The sequence below is a fragment of the Lactuca saligna genome, chromosome 5 (assembly GCF_052625555.1).
Source record: "Lactuca saligna cultivar CGN05327 chromosome 5, ASM5262555v1, whole genome shotgun sequence".
Classification (NCBI taxonomy): domain Eukaryota; kingdom Viridiplantae; phylum Streptophyta; class Magnoliopsida; order Asterales; family Asteraceae; genus Lactuca; species Lactuca saligna.
Genome location: NC_136421.1, coordinates 236869380 through 236890080, shown reverse-complemented (window position 1 = coordinate 236890080; position 20701 = coordinate 236869380). Strand labels below are relative to the sequence as shown.

The following is a 20701-nucleotide window of genomic DNA, read 5'->3' as shown; positions in this document are numbered from 1 at the left end:
TGTATTTGTGTTATGCTTATTGATTGTACCTTTGAATAGGTACGTTTTTAGTAAATTCTTTGCCCGCTTTGGTATTATTTGACTCAGGGGCGAGTCGATCGTTTGTATCTCAGACCTTCTCTAGAGGGTTTAGTGTGCCGATGGATTATCTTGAGTGCTCGTTGCGAGTTTCAATCGCCAACGAGCACGGGGTTTCTGCTTCTTCGGTCTACCGGGGATGCGAGTTGGAGATTTTCGGGGTGTCCTTCCCGATAGATTTGATTCCTATCCCCATGAGGGATGTATGCATGATTGTAGGGATGGATTGGCTTATCTGTTTTGGCGCCATGATCGACTATGCGGGACAGTGGGTGGTGGTTTGAACCCCAAGTGGGAGAGAACTTGTAGTATATGGTGAAGGCACCAGGTTGGGATCAGGGTTTTGTTCGGTAGCCAGGGCTTGACAGTATATTTAGCACGGGTGTGCCAGTTATTTGGCGTATGTGGTAGATATGCGGGTTAGAGAGCAACTCTCAGTTTTTGAGATCCCGGTGGTGAGGGAGGTTGCTGATGTCTTTCCGAAGGAGTTACCCGGAGTGCCTCCGGAGAGGCAGGTTGAGTTCAGGATTGACCTAGTGCTAGGTGCAGGCCCTATCGCCAAGGCGCCATACCGATTGGCACTGCCTGAGATGCAAGAGTTATTATCTCAGTTGCACGAGCTGCTGGGTAAGCAGTTTATTCGTCCGAATAGTTCACCCTGGGGAGCACCGATCTTTTTTTGTCAGGAAGAAGGACGGTTCACACAAGATGTGCATTGAATACATGGAGCTGAAAAATTAACGGTGAAGAACCGTTATCCGCTCCCAAGGATAGATGATATTTTCGATCACCTGCAGGGTTCATCTTGGTTTTCCAAGATTGACTTGAGATTATGATATCACAAGGTAAGGGTGAGGGAGGAAGACGTGGAGAAGACCGTGCTTCAGACTCGTTATGGTCATTACGAGTTCGTGGTGATGCCGTTTGGGCTCACCAACGCGCTGGCAGTGTTCATGGATCTAATGAACCGAGTTTGCAAACCGATTCTCGATCGCTCGGTCATTGTGTTTCTAGATGATATCTTGGTGTATTCCAAGACCCGAGAGCAGCATGAGGAGCATCTCAGGGAGCTGCTGGAGGTTCTGCGACGAGAATGGTTGTATGCTAAGTTCTCGAAGTGTGAGTTTTGGTTGCGAGAGATCCAGTTCCTCAGGCATCTCGTTAACCATGAAGGGATTTTGGTCGATCCGTCCAAGGTGGAGGCAGTTATGCAGTGTGAGACTCCAAAATCTCCCTCAGACATAAGGAGTTTCTTGGGTTTAGTAGGGTATCATCGGAGATTCATTCGTGATTTCTCCAAGATTTCCGTAGCCTTTACTCGTCTAACGAGGAAGGGGGTAGATTTCCAGTGGGGCCCTGAGCAGCAAAGGGAATTTGAGACCCTGCGGCGATGTTTATGCGAGGCGCCGGTGTTGACACTCCCCGAGGGAGTTGAGGATTTTGTGGTGTTTTGTGATGCGTCCATCACAGGTTTGGGGGCAGTCCTCATGCAGAGGGGACGAGTGATAGCTTATGCATCGAGGCAGCTGAAGCCGCACGAGACGAGATACCCCACACACGATCTTGAGTTGGGAGTGATGGTCTTCGCTCTCAAGATTTGGAGGCACCATCTGTACGGGGTCCTTTGTACTATATACACGGATCACAAGAGTTTGAGACATATCATGGATCAGCTGAACCTGAACATGAGGCATCGTAGGTGGCTGGATGTGGTCAAGGACGATGATTGTAAGATCCTTTGCCATCCTGGTAAAGAGAACGTGGTTGCAGATGCTCTGAGCCATAAGTCGGCTGGGTCCTCTACCCCAGCCAACTGTATGAAGATAGTGGTGGATTCCCCATTGGTGGGTTTGGTCAGGGATGCTCAGATCGAGTTATTAGTGGCCTAGTATGAAGCGAGATATCGTTTGGTTTGTTGAGAGGTGCTTAACCTATAGGATGGTCAAGGCCGAACATCAGAGGCCGCACGGTAAGCTGCATCCTCTAGAGATTCCCATGTGGAAATGGGAACGGATCGCGATGGATTTCATCACGAAGTTGCCGAAGACGACAAAGGGGTTCGATGCTATATGGGTCATCGTGGATCGATTGACCAAGAGTGCCCATTTCCTAGCCATACGGGAGAGTTCGTCGGCAGAGAAGTTGGCAGACCTGTACGTCCGCAAGATTGTCTCTCGCTATTGGGTCCCAGTTTCCATTGTGTCTGATCGAGATGTCAGATTTACTTCCCGTTTTTGGCAGAATTTCCACGAGAAACTAGGTACGAGACTACATTTTAGCACGACGTTCCATCCGCAGACTGATGGGCAGAGTGAGTGGACCATTCATACCCTCGAGGATATGTTGAGGGCGTGCATCATTGATTTCGTTGGGAGTTGGGATTCCCACCTACCGCTTGCAGAGTTCGCCTACAATAACAACTATCATTCCAGTATTGGTGCCCCGCCTTTCGGGCTATTGTATGGGCGGAAGTGTAGGACCCAAGTCTGCTGGGGTGAGGTTGGGCACAGGGTAATGGGTCATACAGAGGTAGTTCTGCAAACTACTGAGATGATACAACAGATTAGACAGCGATTGCAGACCGCTCAGAGCCAGCAGAAAAGTTATGCCGACCGATGCTGATCTGAGCTGGAATTTCAGGTGGGTGACATGGTTCTCCTGAAAGTCTCACCCTGGAAGGGTGTGATCCGCTTCAGGAAGAGGGGAAAATTAGGTCCCCGTTAAATTGGGTCGTTCAGGATTGTTGCCAGGGGTCAGCAGGGTGGCTTATAGGCTAGAGCTTCCGGAGGAGCTCAACCGGATCCACAACACGTTTCATGTTTTGCAATTGCGAAAATGGATTATGGATCAGGAGGCAGTGGTATCGTTGGATGACATTCATGTCGATGAGTGCCTGAACTATGTGGAGAGGCCTGTGGCTATTTTGGAAAGAAAGAATAAGATTTTGCAGAACAAGGAAATACCTTTGGTAAAGGTACAATGGGAACATCGGAGGGGATCCGAGTGGACATGGGAGCTAGAGGTGGAGATGCATGAGCATTACCCGACCTTGTTTATTCCAGCGGACTTCGAGGGCGAAGTCTAATTCAAGCGGGGGAGAGTTGTAATGCCCCAATTCTTAAGTATTGTTTTAAATAAGATGTATTGGGTTAAGCTCTACTCAACGAGTTGATTGCCCTATTCATCAAGTAGCAATGGGGTGGGATCCCGTGTTAAGTGACCTACTCGACGAGTCTATATTGGGACTCGGCGAGTAGGAGCTGGCAGATGAAACCCTAAATCTTGGGGTTTATATCCCTATTTAAAGGGACCTTAGCCTCCCTTTACAGTTCTAAAGAGTCCTTGAGAGCCCTTATTCGTGTGTGTGTGCCTTGTGTATGTGTTGAAGCTTGAAAAGAGGATTTTTGGAAGGAGAAGACTTGGAGGAGAAGGAGGTTGGAGCAATTAGAGTGTGGAAATCAACATTCATCTCAAATATCATCTTCCATAGGTACCTAAACCGTCATTTTCCTTATAGATCGCCTCTATTGGTTGAGTTTTAGGGTTTTCTTGGAATATAAAGTTGGTATGATGAGCTATGGGCTAGATCTGAAGTTGTAACTTCAGATCTGGACCCTCTTCGGATTCTAGAAGCATAAAGTTACAATTTTGGTCGTGATTGAGGTCCCTCTTGGGCATGAAGCCCCATTAAGAGCTTAGATTTGGCATTTGGAGCATTTAAAGCCATGCATGCATGTAAATTTTGCAACTTTACATGACAAGCATGCCCTAGACGCTTGGATCTGTGAGTTGGAGCTGCTGCATGGCTCAAAATAGGTCTGTATGGAAAAAGGACTGAATGGACTCGGCGAGTCGCAAGGTTGAATCGACGAGTCACATGAAGATGACCGTGGACTCAACGAGTTAGATGAATAACTCGACGAGTCCGATGATGATTGCCATAGACTCGACGAGTTGAAGAACAACTCGGCGAGTCAGATTAGTTTTCTCCTGGATATGTATGCGTGTGTATCCGTCGAGTTACAAGGAGGGAACTCGACGGGTGGCCTTAAAGTTTGTCCGAGAATCGAAGGAGCTCGATGAGTCACCCTAATGACTCGGCAAGTTGGAATGTGCTTCAAGGAACTCGACGAGTAGCCGAGGGTACTCGGCGAGTTGAGGTCAATATGGACTGTTGACCTTGACTGAGGGCTTTGACTTTGATCAAGGGTTGACTAGTGGGTTATGGAGTACCTTATAATGTTAAAGACTTACGAACATATTGTGCTAGAGGTGGTGGAGCTTGTGTCAAGTGATCTGAGAGTTGGAGCTTACATTCTGAGTCGACATCTGCGAGGTGAGTTATCCTCATTATATCGATAAGGTCAACAGAACCAAGGCCGACCCTTTAGTTGTTATTGTTATGGTATGCTATATGTTGTGATGATCTGTTAGATCGGAATCCGGGTAGACAGTATGCTATGCTCTTATGATCTATAGGGATTGGTATATTAGTGACCTGCTAGGTTGGTACTCTAGTTACGAGAGAATTCTATGATTGATGACCAGTGATAAATATGCTTGATGTTTATGTTGGATTTTGAGCATTCTAACACTTCCTAAGTGTACATGCAACCCTAATAACCTTGGATCTATGTTTGTCTAATTATCATGCAAAGTTGAATTCCAAGGCTATGTTCCTATCTAGCATACATGGGGAACAATTTTAACTTGAATGATAAATAGAATAACTTACCTTGTTGTTGCTTGTGTTCCTTGAAACCTTATGAGCCTAGCACCCCAAGTGTGATGCCTCAAATGCTTCACACAACACCAAATGCTCTTGGAAAAACTTATGAGAGAACACACACTTCTTGAAATCGGTCAAGCCCTCTTGTTTCCTTAGTGTAACCGATTTTGGTGGAGAATATGATTCTTATATAGTGTTGACACATCTAGGGTTACACCATGTAAACCCTAATGTGTCATGACTCTTCATTTCCATGACCCATGGGTTTGTAACTCCCATGGAGCATCCTATGGGTAGAACCCAACTTGATAATCCATGGAGCCTCTTAGCCCACTATACAAGATATGGATGATTTACATAATCAACCCATATATTTAATTAGTTCTCTTTTGACCACTTAATTAATTCTAAATTAATTATTGATCAAACTAATCAAATAATATTATTAATATATTAGAACTTATAATATATTAATAATCTCCAAGTGTTATTTCTCTCATTTAGTCTATCCAATTGCATGGTTCCATGCAACCCAAATGGACCATGCCGGGTCGGGTCAAGTACATACCAGAAATAGTTATGGACTTAGACACCTTATCCAACAGTCTCCCACTTGGATAAGTCTAATAACTATTACTGCAAGTATGACTTCAGGAACCGATCGACAATCGTAGCTCTTTTCAAGGTTTCTCGGAATTGAGAAGATGATGGTACGCCATTTAAGATAAGTGATCATATAATCCTCTGTTCTAGATATCAGTCGGACAAATACATGGAACAATGTCTTACTTATTGTCCAACAGTTTGTTTCCCGATTTCCGATTTGCTTGACAAAGAACTTAATTGAACACATGAACTTAGTTCTGACCGGGCCCGGTACAAGGGTCAAAACAAAATCATCGAGGGGCCCAGATACCAGCTTCAATCCAAGAAAGAACAGATAAACTTCGACTCATATGTTTGTTCTACCACTCATTGAATTATACACAAGAGCACGATTTATAACATCGAGTTACCAATGCGTTTTCGTACAATCAATGCATAACCAACTTGTAAGTAACAAATCATATCTCTAGGTTTGAAGACTTATACGATATTACCGTCTCACGATCACTCGAGACAGAATTCCATGAAGTGATTCCAGTGAGCGTGGGTTGAGTCCAATGCTCAGAACTTATGAGCACTCATGATTGCTGTAGCCTTGTCCAAGACCTCTACAACCAAACATGACAGTCTTGATTCATACCTATTTCCGACATATGACTGACTGTGGAGATTTGAATAATATGTTATACCAAACAAAAATTATTCTGGAAGTCAAAACATGCAAAAGAAATATAGTAAACGATCGACAAGAGATAGCAACACTTTACTCATAAATAAAACATTTTTTATTCATCATCAAATGTCAATTACACTTTACAAATTTCGAGGTTATCTAACCACTAAATCTAATATCATCCTTCAGCCCTATGATCCGAGCATGCTGGAGATGCTTAACCCGAGTCAGTCCCTTTGTGAGGGGATCTGCCGGATTCTCATCTGATGATACCCTCTTTGCCATGAGGAGTCCTTCTTCGATCCGATGTCTGATGAAATGGTATTTTCTGTCGATGTGTCTAGATCTCCCGTGATCCCTTGGTTCCTTGGCTAAGGCAACAACACTTTCACTATCACAGAAAATTTCCATTGGCTCTTTAATAGCTGGTACAACTCCAAGGTCTCCAATGAAGTTCTTCAGCCATATCGCCTCCTTTGCCGCCTCGCTAGCTGCAATATACTCTGATTCACAAGTAGAATCTGCCACTGTCTCTTGCTTGGAACTCTTCCAAGAAACTGCTCCTCCATTTAGGGTAAAGACCCAGCCTGACTGAGAGCGGAAATTATCCCTATCAGTCTGGAAGCTAGCATCACTATACCCTACTACTCTCAAGTCATCACTCCCACCGAGGGTAAGGACCCAGTCCTTAGTCCTTCGTAGGTACTTGAGAATATTCTTTACCGCAGTCCAGTGTGCCTTGCCAGGGTTCCCCTGAAACCTGCTAACCATGCTTAAGGCAAAGGCTACATCAGGTCGAGTACACGTCATAGCATACATGATCGAACCTACAGCCGAAGCATAAGGTACTAGACTCATTTCTGCTATCTCAGCCTCAATGCTAGGGCTTTGTGTCTTACTCAATTTGGCGTTACTCTGGATGGGCAACTCTCCTTTCTTGGAGTCCTGCATGCTGAATCTCTTCAGCACCTTATCCAAGTAGGTACTCTGACTAAGTCCAATTAGTCTTTTACTCCGATCTCTCAAGATCCTTATCCCTAAAATATAGGCAGCTTCACTAAGGTCCTTCATAGCGAAACACTTCCCAAGCCAGGACTTTACTTCCTGCAGGGTTGGAATGTCATTTCCTATGAGTAGTATGTCATCCACATACAATACCAAAAAGCTAACTATACTCCTACTAGCCTTGACATACACACAAGATTCATCTTCACTCCTAGAAAAGCCAAATTCCTTGACCTTTTCATCAAAGCAAAGATTCCATCTGCGAGGTGCTTGCTTTAATCCATAGATGGATTTCTCAAGCTTACACACTCTATTAGGGTACTTGCTGCTGACAAAACCTTCTGGCTGACTCATGTAAACATCTTCAGCCAACTTTCCATTAAGGAAAGCGGTTTTGACATCCATCTGCCATATTTCATAGTCATGAAATGCAGCTATGGCTAACAGAACCTGAATAGACTTAATCTTGGCTACCGGAGAAAAGGTCTCATCATAATCCACTCTAGGAATTTGAGAGAAGCCCTTTGCAACCAGTCTAGCCTTATAAGTGTGTACTTTACCATCCATGTCGGTCTTCTTCTTGAAGACCCATTTGCACCCCACTGTCTTACGACCTGGTACATTTTCAACCAAGTTCCAAACTTGATTGTCATACATGGATTGTATCTCGCTATCCATAGCCTCTTTCCATTTAGCAGACTCGGGGCCTGCCATGGCTTCCTCGTAGCTGTTAGGGTCATCTTGACTTACTAGTGTCCCATCACTAATAAGTGTCTCACCTTCCGCAGTAATATGGAATCCATAGTAATGCTCAGGTGCACTCCTAACTCTCGTGGAACGCCTCAGAGGTACAGATTCATCAATTGGCTCAATAGGAGTTTCCTCCTCAAGTTGAGGGCTAGAGTTTGAAGTTCCTTCACCACTTAACTCTTGAATTTCTTCAAGATCAATTTGCCTCCCATTGTCTCCTTGGATTATAAACTCTCTTTCTCGAAAGACTCCTCTTCTTGCTACAAAGACCACATTGTCACTAGGTTTGTAGAAGAGGTAACCAAAGGATTGCTGTGGGTAGCCGATGAAAATACACCTCTCGCTTCGAGGTTCAAGCTTATCATGAGTCTCGCATCTCACGAAAGCCTCGCAACCCCAAATCTTGATGTGGTCTAGTTTAGGTACTTTACCAGTCCACATCTCGTGAGGAGTTTTGGCAACTTTCTTTGTAGGGACTAGATTAAGGATATGGGCGGCAGTCTCTAAGGCATACCCCCAGAATGAGATTGGTAGCGAAGCTCGACTCATCATGGAACGAACCATGTCCAACAAGGTTCGATTACGCCTCTCAGCCACACCATTCAACGGCGGTGTCCTGGGAGGTGTCAATTGTGAGACAATCCCACATTCCCTTAGATAGTCGAGGAACTCTAAACTAAGATACTTACCACCTCGATCGGATCGAAGCATCTTAATGTTCCTGCCCAATTGATTCTCGACTTCCTGTTTAAATTCCTTAAACCTCTTGAAAGTCTCTGACTTATGTTTGATTAAGTAGACATATCCATATATACTGTAATCATCAGTAAAAGTCAAATAATAACGATTAGCATCCCTTGTGGCATGTTTGAATGGTCCACACACATCCGTGTGTATAAGGTCCAACAAACCTTCACCCCTTACACACGAGCCTGTGAAGGGTGACTTTGTCATTTTTCCAAGTAAGCATGATTCGCAACTATCATCTGACTTTAGGTCAAACGACTCCAAGACTCCATCCTTTTGGAGTTGGCCTATGCGTTTCTTTCTTATATGTCCAAGACGACAATGCCATAATGATGCTTTATCCAAGTTATTATTAGTAGTAGAATCAATACACAAAACATTATTTCCTAAGTTATCTACAACAGACACAGCTTCATACACACCATCACAAGGTAATGCTTTAAAATAAAGAACATTATTAAATAAAGCATCAATAGAACCAACTTCATTATTAAACGAAAAGGTAAACCCTTGTTTGTACAAAGCATGAAAGGAAATAATATTTCTTGCCATTCCTGGCGAGTAACAACATTTATTCAAATCTAAACTAAACCCACTACTTAGCGATAAAGTATAAACTCCAATCTTGATGACAGGTGAAGCTTTCCTATTCCCCATGATCAAGTTTATTCTTCCTTGCTCCACATCCTCACTTCTTCTTAGTCCCTGCAAGTCACAACAAATATGAATACCACAACCGGTATCAAGGACCCAAGATTTAGAATGGGGTGAGTTATTAGAAATGATAGTGTAAATACCTGCATGGTTGGGTTTGACTTTCCCATCCTTCACATCCTGCTGGTATTTTGGGCAGTTCCGCTTCCAATGAGCCTTTTCATGGCAATAGAAGCATTCAGCCTCTTTTGGGTCAGAAGAAGGAGTAATGAAACCTTTCTTGGTTCCACTTGAAGAAGAGCCATCAAGGGTCCGAGCCTTGGTGCCCTTCGAAGATCTCTTTCTCTTCCTCCCTCAACTTTTCCCGATTGCCAGAACCGGAGTTGAGTTTGGAGTAGGAGTGATAGCAACCGACTTCCCCTTAAGACCTGTTTCTGCGGTCTTGAGAAGTCCCTGAAGTTTGCTGAGGGTGACCTCTTCCTTGTTCATGTGATATGTCATGCGGAATTGATCATAGCACGATGGTAAGGAGTGCAAAATAATATCTATTGCAAGCTCCTCAGGGAAGTTCACATTAAGCTTCAGCAAACGATCCACATACCTTTGCATTTTCTGCATGTGGCTGGTGACGGATTCCCCGTCCTTCATCATGGCTGTTATCATGGAGCAGATGATCTCATACCTCTCTTGTCGTGCACTTTGATGGTATCTTTCCATCAAATCTTGGTGCATTTCATAAGGGTAGAAATCTTCATAAGACTTTTGGAGTTCAGCTGTCATTGTGGCCAACATGATGCAAGCCACCTTGGTCGCATCTCTTTCATGAGTATGAAAGTCAGCGATCTCCTGGGGAGTTGCAGTGGACTCATCAATTTCCTTAAGCTCCTTGTCAATGACATATTCTTTGTCCTCGTAGCGGGTTATCATCCTGATGTTTCTGATCCACTCATTGAAGTTGGATCCATCAAAGGTAACTTTCCCACACAAGCTCATAAGAGTAAAGGAGCCATTAGGATTCGAGCCAGAAGCAGCATTGTTTGAAGACATCTGAAAGAAGAGAACAAGTTTAGTATAGATCTATGAGAGTCCTTAATAAGACACCCAAATGTCATATTAAGGCTAGGATCCAATCACAATATAAGATAGCTTAGAAGAGGTATGCCGTAGTCTAAGCTATACCATATTTGAAAGGTAGGTGAATGACGATTCACCAATTTCCACCACGAAAACCGAAACATTGAAGTATAAGGTTTTGTTCGACTCCTAGAAATTCCTAGATTCTTTGAGATTCAATGAGCTTTTTTCAAAGGCATGTTTCAATCTCGGGTGTGCCCTCCAAGTTTTATGACTGGGATACCGAGGATCACAAAACGAGGTGTGAAGTAACCATGCAAATCACTTGGTACCCTTAAAGTTTATCACTCAATCGATGTACCGGTAAACCACACACGCTCCACCGATACTATATTAAACCTTAAGTCACCCTTTACCTACCTTGTTAAGTCCAAGTTAGTGTGCCGGTTAACCACACACGCTCCACCAACGACTTAGACAAAGTGTAAAGTGTAATTTCATGGATTAGCACCTTATTCACATTTTCCTAAAGTAACTAAGATTGGGAATTTAATAAAACATTTAGTTACTTTATTATATTCATCATACTTTGAATGAGAATTTATGAGTCCTTGTCTTACCCGTTCGGCTAACGACCCTCCACCAGTCAAGCAAGCGGTGGGTGAGAATAGACACCCATTAAGTCACCATTTTATAGGCAACAACCTTATACCCACCTTATAGACCGACTTCGTGAATGAGGCGTACTAGCGGTAAGACGACTTTGTTCTTATACATACATACATATATATATATATATATATATATATATATATATATATATATATATATATAATTATTAAATCATCATAATATAAGTATAAGGGTTGAATTTTAACTTTTAAAATTCTAGGGGTTGGAACTAAAGTTTTAACTTAACTTTACTTGTTCCAAAACTTGAGGGCAAGTTTTGTAACTTTCAAAACTTTTCATTTCTTGTAACTTATGAGTTTAATAGAGTAATAAAATGAAGACTCTTCATTTTTCTAACTCTTGTGTTTTTTTTAATGGTTTTAATTCAAGTGTGACTCTTGGTTTTCCATAACTTGAGGACAAGTTATGGACTCCATTAAAACACATTATGATCAAGAATTAATCTACCACATAGGTTACAAATAATTCCTATGATCATCTAAAACATCATAAGAACAAGAACATGAATATGAACTCATTCATAAATCAAAAATTACACTTAAAACTTTGTAATTTTGATAACTAGTTGTTGTAAATGAATTATCAAAGACATTACACCATCTAAAACAAGTTTTCAAGTACCAAAAAGTTTAGGGTAATGTTTCTAATTCATTTCCAGCAACTAAAGTCGAAATTCTGCAACTTGTCGACCCTACTCGCCGAGTGCATGAACTTACTCACCGAGTTGGTTGAAGATACACGTGAACTCGACGAGTCCCCCTTATGGACTCGATGAGTCCATTCGTAGACAGCAAGATGTTCGACTTTTTTTTCAACTTTTAAGCACAAATAAAAAGCAAACAAGCCTAGGCTCTGATACCACTGTTGGATTTTGAGCATTCTAACACTTCCTAAGTGTACATGCAACCCTAATAACCTTGGATCTATGTTTGTCTAATTATCATGCAAAGTTGAATTCCAAGGCTATATTCCTATCTAGCATACATGGGGAACAATTTTAACTTGAATGATAAATAGAATAACTTACCTTGTTGTTGCTTGTGTTCCTTGAAACCTTGTGAGCCTAGCACCCCAAGTGTGATGCCTCAAATGCTTCACACAACACCAAATGCTCTTGGAAAAATTTATGAGAGAACACACACTTCTTGAAATCGGCCAAGCCCTCTTGTTTCCTTAGTGTAACCGATTTTGGTGGAGAATATGATTCTTATATAGTGTTAACACATCTAGGGTTACACCATGTAAACCCTAATGTGTCATGACTCTTCATTTCCATGACCCATGGGTTTGTAACTCCCATGGAGCATCCATGGAGCATCCTATGGGTAGAACCCAACTTGATAATCCATGGAGCCTCTTAGCCCACTATACAAGATATGGATGATTTACATAATCAACCCATATATTTAATTAGTTCTCTTTTGACCACTTAATTAATTCTAATTAATTATTGATCAAACTAATCAAATAATATTATTAATATATTAGAACTTATAATATATTAATAATCTCCAAGTGTTATTTCTCTCATTTAGTCTATCCAATTGCATGGTGCCATGCAACCCAAATGGACCATGCCGGGTCGGGTCAAGTACATACCAGAAATAGTTATGGACTTAGACACCTTATCCAACAGTTTATATATGCCTGTATGTGATAGTTATGTGCACATAGTATTTACTTGTTGGTTGGGTTGAGGCGGACCTGCTTTGTGCTGTAGGCCAACACACCCTATGAGCGGTCCGGGGAGACTGTAGGCCCACGTGGCGGACCAGTCATGCCGAAGGCTCGGGATAGATCCAGATAGACTGTAGGCCCTGTAGGGCGGTCCAGTCAGGCCGATGGCCCAGTATGCATGTTGATTGATTGATTATTACTGATATTGTATTGTTAGTGTGGTATTGGTATTTTGGGGGTAGCTCACTAAGCCCTCAGGCTTACAGTTTTCAGTTTATTGTTTCAGGTACTTCAGGAGATCATGGAAAGGCAAAGGCATGACCGTACCACTCCTCATCCTTATGTTATGATTTTGGGACACTCTGATGGATAATGATTTGAAAACATTTTGTAAACAATGTTATTTGGTTTTTTATTTATGATTGAAAAGTTTAAATTTGGCGTAAATTTATGGATGTTACAGAATATTACGTAATATATTTAGTTTATGTATTTCATCGAACAATTTGTGTGCAAATAAATTATCTTATATAACTATCGTAAAAAATTAACTATTGAAGCCAATAATTACAACACAAATCAAATTCTATCAAAATCGATCAATAATCACTACATTGAGATCCAAAATTGTGAAAAAATGTATGAAAATCAAAGTTTTTCACACCTGAAAAACGCCATTTTAAAAATTCTTCAAATATATGGTAATGTTGATGAAGATTCGATTGCTATCTATCATTTGATATTGGTGAATGTTCGATTGATGAAGTTTCGATGACCAGTGATCGCTAAATGATGTGACATTGATAAAAATGGATTATGTTTAACGACTTTGCTTGACATCAACGAAATTGGACAAGATCGAATCAGGACTTACACTTAATAGTACGAATAAATGTTTTTGATGATGAATCACAAGATTTTGATGAATAAACAAATATTTTTTTATGAAGAATTTATGTTTTTATGAAGTATTGATGTTTTTTTATGAAGAACATATGACCGTGATGTTTTTCTGATGAAGAATAGATGATGTTGATGAAGAACAGATGATGCTGATGAAGAACAGTGGAACGATCCAAATGAATGAATGATAGATAATGTTGATGAAGAACATATGAACGATCCAGAAGAACAACGTATCTTAATGATTTAATCTAAATGTATTTTACATATATAAAAATGATTGGCTGAGAATGATTCCCCCATTATAAATCTTTTATTTTTTTCTCGATTGAACTTACCTCTCTCTCTCTCTCTCTATATATATATATATATATATATATATATATATATATATATATATATATAAAACCACGTAACAGAAGTAAGGGGGTTACACCCCCTCTTTGGGTCAACACTATCAACAATCCACTGTTAGTTCCCCTGCAAAACAAAACCCCTCTATACCCTTTTATTATCGAGCATCCGGGAAAAACCAACACCCCATGGTCACTTAATCCCACACAAACTCTCTTAAAACAAAAACCTTCACCGTTACCCTTTCCAACAAACTGAATATTGAACCACATACATTTTCTCAAGCCCTTAAGCATACATGTTGTCAAAATGTGATGAAAACAAAATATGATGCTCTCATGAAAAAAAAAACACGTGGTTTCTCGTATCTTATCCCACTAACACTAATATTGTTGGTTGTAAATGGGATTTCAGGATAAAAATCGAAAGACACAAAGCTAGGCTGGTATCCCAAGAATTTAGTCAAGAAGATGGTGTTGATTTCTTTGAAACATTCAGTCAACTATCAATCCAACCACAATTTGTTTGGTTCTCTCCATTGCGCTCTCTCACAGAAGGCGTATTTGAGAACTCAATATCAATAATGCATTTCTTAATGGCGATTTATCGAAAGAAGTATATACGAAACAACCTAGAGGTTTTGAAGATCTTACAAAACATCAATAGGTGTGTCGACTTAACAAAGCACTCTATAGACTTAAACAACCTCCAAGAGCTTGGTTCACCAGACTCAAAACACTACTTGGTGAACCATGATTTTTTCGCTTGCTAGTTTGACACTTCCTTGTTTGTTCACATTTCTCCATCCTCAACCATCTATGTACTTGTATATAGAGATGGTTTAATTGTTACGGGTACCAATGAGGTTCATCTTTAACAATCAATTTTAATCGAATGTGTTCACTAAAAGATCTTGGAGACTTGTACTTTTTCCTCGGCCTACAAATCCATCGACATGCCAACGGTCTTATTCTCTCATAGAAGGCCTACATTCAAGATGTTTCCTATTGATCCATACAACCAACTTCATAGAGACAATGATCCTTTATAGATTTGACATTGTATCTACATGTTGTTGACTGGTTTCAGTATGCTACTATCACACGCTCAAATATTACGTACTCACTGGGAAAAGCTCGAGTTTCCTGTCTTCGTTCCAAGCTATAAGTTCGTCCCGCCGTTGAGCTTGTTGGGGGATAATAACATGAAAATAGAACATTAAAAACATGTACATTGAAATAGTATTATGGTCAAATATTCAAGTAGTTTAGAGTTTGGAGTTACCATCTCTTTTTTAGTTCTAATCTCCTGTATATAAACACTTGTAACACTCAATGAGAACACACACACAATTTTACACTTGCTTTTATGTATCATAGTTGCTACGATTCATATAGAAAAATTGACGATTATTGAGGTAGTATTTCTAACAACGTATAGTTATTTATTGTTGATATATGTTTGTTCAAATTGGATCTATTGTTTGGGGATAATGAAAATAAATAAACTGTTGTTGTTGCTTCTGTTGCGTGTGATTTTAATTGTTATATAATCATCAATCACCAACACAAGACTGATGCAACCACTGACAATGCGACTATCAACAAGAAACACCGATAATCACATTTAGAGAAACCGGTGACTCAACATTGGACAACTGATTCACAAGCATCTTAAGTGCTTGGCAATAGGCATGGCCACATGAGAAATCTCTAGCTGTGAATATTCTCGTATGTTGAATCCAATTAGATTAGTTTGATTTATGGTTCCATTATATCTTTATTTCTTTATTTTTCAATTTATGGTACTTTTTTCAACCAGGCAATTTGGGGAGTTTTGTTTGTTGAACTTATATCAATCCATTTGGCTATCATATCCTGATATTGAGCAGAATACAATCACGATTTTCAAAGATAGATAGTTAGAACTAGAAATATATATATGTCACAGTTGCTAATTAAGATTTTTGCAGACTCCATAGACTTACGATTGCAACCTCAAGACTAATATTATATCAGTTACAAGACAAAAGTCTTTCTAATTAAACTTCCGTGAAATTTAGCATAGTTGACAATAACTACTTCCTCAAATTAATTCAATTTCCCTATAATTTCTATTTCATTTCTACTTCTTTGACAAAGTCCTTTTTTTGTATTTTTTACAAATATAATGAAGCAACCTAATGCTATAAAAAGGGACACCAACCCAACAGTTTATTCTCATCAACATAGAAAAGATGAAAACATATGCCATTGTTCTCATAGTCTGTGCTTCAGTTACCGCAGTAGCGTTTCTCTTGTGTTTTCTATGTAAGTTTAGTCATACGAAAACCAAAACCAAAACCAAAGTTCCAGTTCCACCAATCCGTGCAGCCCGTGACCTTGAAATAGGTAAAACCACCACCACCACCGCCGCCGCCGCCACCACCACTACTTCCGCTAAAAAAGATGCCGGAGTAGTTATTCTCGCCGGAGCTGCAGCCTCTGTAGCTACAGCCGCTGTAATTGTTAGCGCCAGTGGTGGCGGTGGTTGCGGTGGGGATGGTGGAGGATGTGGCGGCGGTGGGTGCGGTGGTGGCGGTTGTGGAGGTTGATTAGAACGGTTCTGATTCTGAACTTGTGTGAATTGTGTTTTTTCTTTCTTTGTTGTACTATATTCTAGTGATGTAAATGAAAATATATATAACAATGACGAAATAAAATAGTTAAAAACAGACGATTATCAAAAGAAACAAGAATCACAGTTACTATGTTTTTTTACAAGTGTCCAAAGGGTGCTTTTAATCTCTTTGAACTTCACGTGAGAAAAATCTCCAGACAAAAACAAATGAACATCATCTTTCACTGTGATCCAACTGCATCCAGGACTCTTTTTAACACCTTTCACTCTTTTCATTCTTCTCACTAATTCCTCATCTTCTTTCTTCCTAGAAACCAAGTATATATCAGATAACACCACATAAGGTGTAGCATTATCTGGCTCCAATTCAAAGATATGTTGAGCTGCAATTTCTGCAACATCCAAACGAAAATGACTCCTACTTGCTCCAAGAATTGCACCCCAAACCCCAGAATGAGGCTCAAAAGGCATTGAATTTATGAAATCAAACGCTTCATCTACAAATCCAGCTCTACCCAAAAGATCAACCATGCATGCATAGTGATCTGGATTTGGTTCGATTTTATATAAACGTTTCATTGAGTTAAAATATCCTTGACCTTTTTCAACCAATCCAACATGAGTACATGCAGAAAGAACACCAAGAAATGTAACATCATTCGGCTCCATATTTTTTTCCTCCATTTCCTTGAATAAAGAAATCGCCTTTTCCCCATATCCGTTTTGTGCAAATCCATTGATCATAGAGTTATAAGAAACGACATTTGGAAGTGTAATGGAATGGAATGTATTGTAGGCGTCATCTACACATCCACACTTTGCATAAAATGACACCAGTGAATTTTGAACAGATAAGTCAGATTCCATACCTGTTTTAACTACAAGACTATGGATTTGTAGTCCTTGATTTAGTGTTGCTAAAGAAGCTGAAGAGCTAAGAACACTGCTGAATGTAAGAGGATTAGGTTTGACTTGTGTCTGAAGCATCTGAACAAACCAACGGATTGATTCTTCATGTTCTTCGTTGCTCACAAATCCTGATATAAGAGCAGTCCATGTAATATCATCTTTCTGTGAATGTGGCATCATTTTGAACAACTCAACTGACTTTTCTGTATGCCCTTTGCTACTTAATCCAGTTATCATTGTTGTCCATGAATATACATCCTTTTGTGGCATCATTTTGAAAAGTTTATAAGCCTTGTTGAGGTTTTCAGATTGAATGTAACCACTAATCAAAGAGTTCCATGAAACTGTGTCTTTTGTCTCCATTGTGTTGAACAACTTAAGAGCTGAATCTGAATCACCGAATCTAGAGTACATTGTGATGGTGGAATTTCCTAAGAATGTATCAAAGTTGAATCCCATAAGCATTACTAAAGCATGTACTTGAAGCCCTTCTTTGTATCTATCGGATCTTCCACAGCCTTCAAATATTACAGTCAATGTGTTGGAAACAAGTTTTATACTGTTTTCACTTCTCATTTGTAGGAATAACGAAAACCCTTCTTCAAAATCAGTGTTTTTCATATAACCATCGATCATTGCAGTATAAGTAATAACATTTTTATCTGGAATTGCATCAAACAACTCTCTTGCTTTCTTGATTTCACCTAATTTGCAGTATCCATCAACCATTGAGCTTGAAGAAACCACGTTCTTCTCCACCATTCCATTGTAAATTTCAACAGCCTCTTCAAGTTTCCCGTTCTTCAAATACCCATTCATCAAGGCGTTTGAACAGAAAGGATCCCGCCACTCTATTGGCATACTGTAGTACATCTTCTCTGCATCTTCCAACCTTCCTGCACGAACATAACCTGTGATCATGGAAACATAGGAAACTGCATTTTTCTCAGGGGATTTCGAAAACAATTCACATGCTTTATCAATCCCGTTCTTGTTACGCATATAGGCTGTAATCATCGCGTTCCAAGTAGCAACATTTCGTTGAGGCATTTCATCGAACACTTTACGAGCCTTATTGATCTGTCCATTCTCCGCATATACAGTGAGCATAGCAGTCCATGACACGACACTCTTGACTGGCATGCGATTAAATATAAGTTCTGCCTCGTTAATATTACCGATTCGACCATTTTCGCTGATCTTGGAGTTGCAATAGACGATGGATTTGCTTGGACTATGATTAGGTTTTAAAGAAATTGATGACAGCGAAGTTGAATGATTAAATTTTACCACATTACGAAAAATCAGAAGGTGAACATGGATGTAACCTCGTTTTGCTAACATGGTGGATGGCAGTCCATGAGAAAGGAAAAGGGGTCAAATGTGTCTGACAGTGCACATTGATTGACTCCCGTTTTAGCCATTGTAGCTCGTTTATGCCCCCACCCCTTTGATTCTTGGTGAGATTCATTTGTTACCTTTAGCTTTTGAAGTTGGCAAAAATACCCCCTATTCTTCTCATTTAGATTACTTATCCTCTTTAATGGTTTTTCAATTACTGTTTGCATTTTTATATTGTTATGCGTTCTTTTAAAAAATTATAAACGTATGCAGGTTTTGTAATTTAGCTTTATCTAATTTGTTTAGGAATTCATGAATATAATAAAATAATAATTTATTAATCATTTAAAAGTACGAAAATGACTTTAAACTTGACATCTAGTATATTTTTAATCCCTTGTCAATGTATAAATCGTAACCATCAGCTTTAAGTTTTAAGTTTTCTTATCCATTTTTGATCCCCCTTGGATTCGACTCACTTCAATTAATCTTTAAACTCAATTATAAGAGAAATTTACAAAAATAGTCATTTACACTAATGATATTGCAAAAATAGCCAAAAAAAATCGAAATTACAAAAATGGCCACCCATTTCGCAGATGAGAAGGTCCCATCTGCGAAATGGGCTTCTCATCTGCGAAAGTACAAGTGCCTAAAGCACAACTGTGCTTTAGGTGCTTGTACTTTCGCAGGTGGTTTTTTTTTTTTTTAAATTTTTTGCTGTATATATAGGGGTAATTTCGCAGATGGAATAGGTCCATCTACGAAATCCTCTGACTGTATCTGCGAAATCGTGGTTATTTTTGTATTTTTTATTTTATTTTATTTTATTTTTAGGTTGACTATGAAATGGTTTGTTTTGACTACGAAATCAGGTTGCTATATAAATAGTTTTGTAGAAAAAATATCATTTTGGTTGTTATTTGTTTAGGAACTCTCTCTACAATTTGCTCAAAAAATGATTGAATATATGGTTTGTCTTGTAGCCGGTGGGAGATGGTAAGTTAATGGAACTAATCTGAAATACATATGTCCACAGGGAGGTATTTCTGAACTTGCTTTGATATTTTCTGAGTATATTAGTTATAGTGATTTTGTATCTTTGGTAAGAAGCAAAATTGGTTTGTTAGACAAATATAGAATTGGTCTTCATTTCCACCATCCTGAATTAAATTATTATATAGCTATAGTTGAAGACATGGATGTTAGAATGTTCATAAACGTAATCAAATGTAGTGGAGGAAGGGCTGTGAAAGTGTTTGTGGTGGTTGATGAAGTTGAGGAGGTTAATGGGGGTGGTGAAATTGGAAACCAGGTTGTTTGTAATTTATGCAGTTATAAAGGGAGCAACGATCCGATAGGTACTTACAATACTCCTAGTGTACCTCAGTTTCACAGTGTTGCTGAAAATGTTAATGTTAGTTATTCACCTATTCACTATGTGGAACCTGAGAATTACAAGTCTGTTGGTGATGATGATGTTGGTGCATATCTTAATCATGTGGGTGGTCGTTGTGATGATGTTGCCGAATAAGAAGTTAAACTTATGAATAGGCGTGTGGTAGATAAAACAAAAAAGAAAAAAAATTCAAGTCAAAAAAATGAAAAAAATCATGTTTACGGGCATTATGTTGATGTTGGTGATGTATGTTTAGATATAAGCGAGCTACAAAGCAATTCCGATAGAGATGAGTTGGGTGATGAAGTTAAAGCTAAGTTTCCCGATAACCTTTTTCACGGTATGCCCCCTGTACCAGCATGGCCAGTTGATATTAATGAAGATATCCCAACACAGATGGTAGACATGAATCTTCAAAAGATTCAATGTGAGAGTATATTTAAGAACAAAGAACTTTTAAAGCGGTGTATTGGTAAAAAAATGTCTTCGA

The 20701-nt window shown here is 39.6% G+C and overlaps 1 protein-coding gene across 1 annotated transcript; it reads right to left on the bottom strand.

Moving 5' to 3' along the window:
* Positions 1-16620: 16620 nt before the first annotated feature.
* Positions 16621-18871, bottom strand: LOC145046632 (Tetratricopeptide repeat (TPR)-like superfamily protein). The gene has a single exon (XM_078994915.1). It carries the CDS (start codon positions 18813-18815, stop codon positions 16665-16667), a length of 2151 nt encoding a protein of 716 aa, XP_078851041.1. The 5' UTR covers positions 18816-18871; the 3' UTR covers positions 16621-16664.
* Between the last annotated feature and the right edge of the window lie 1830 nt (positions 18872-20701).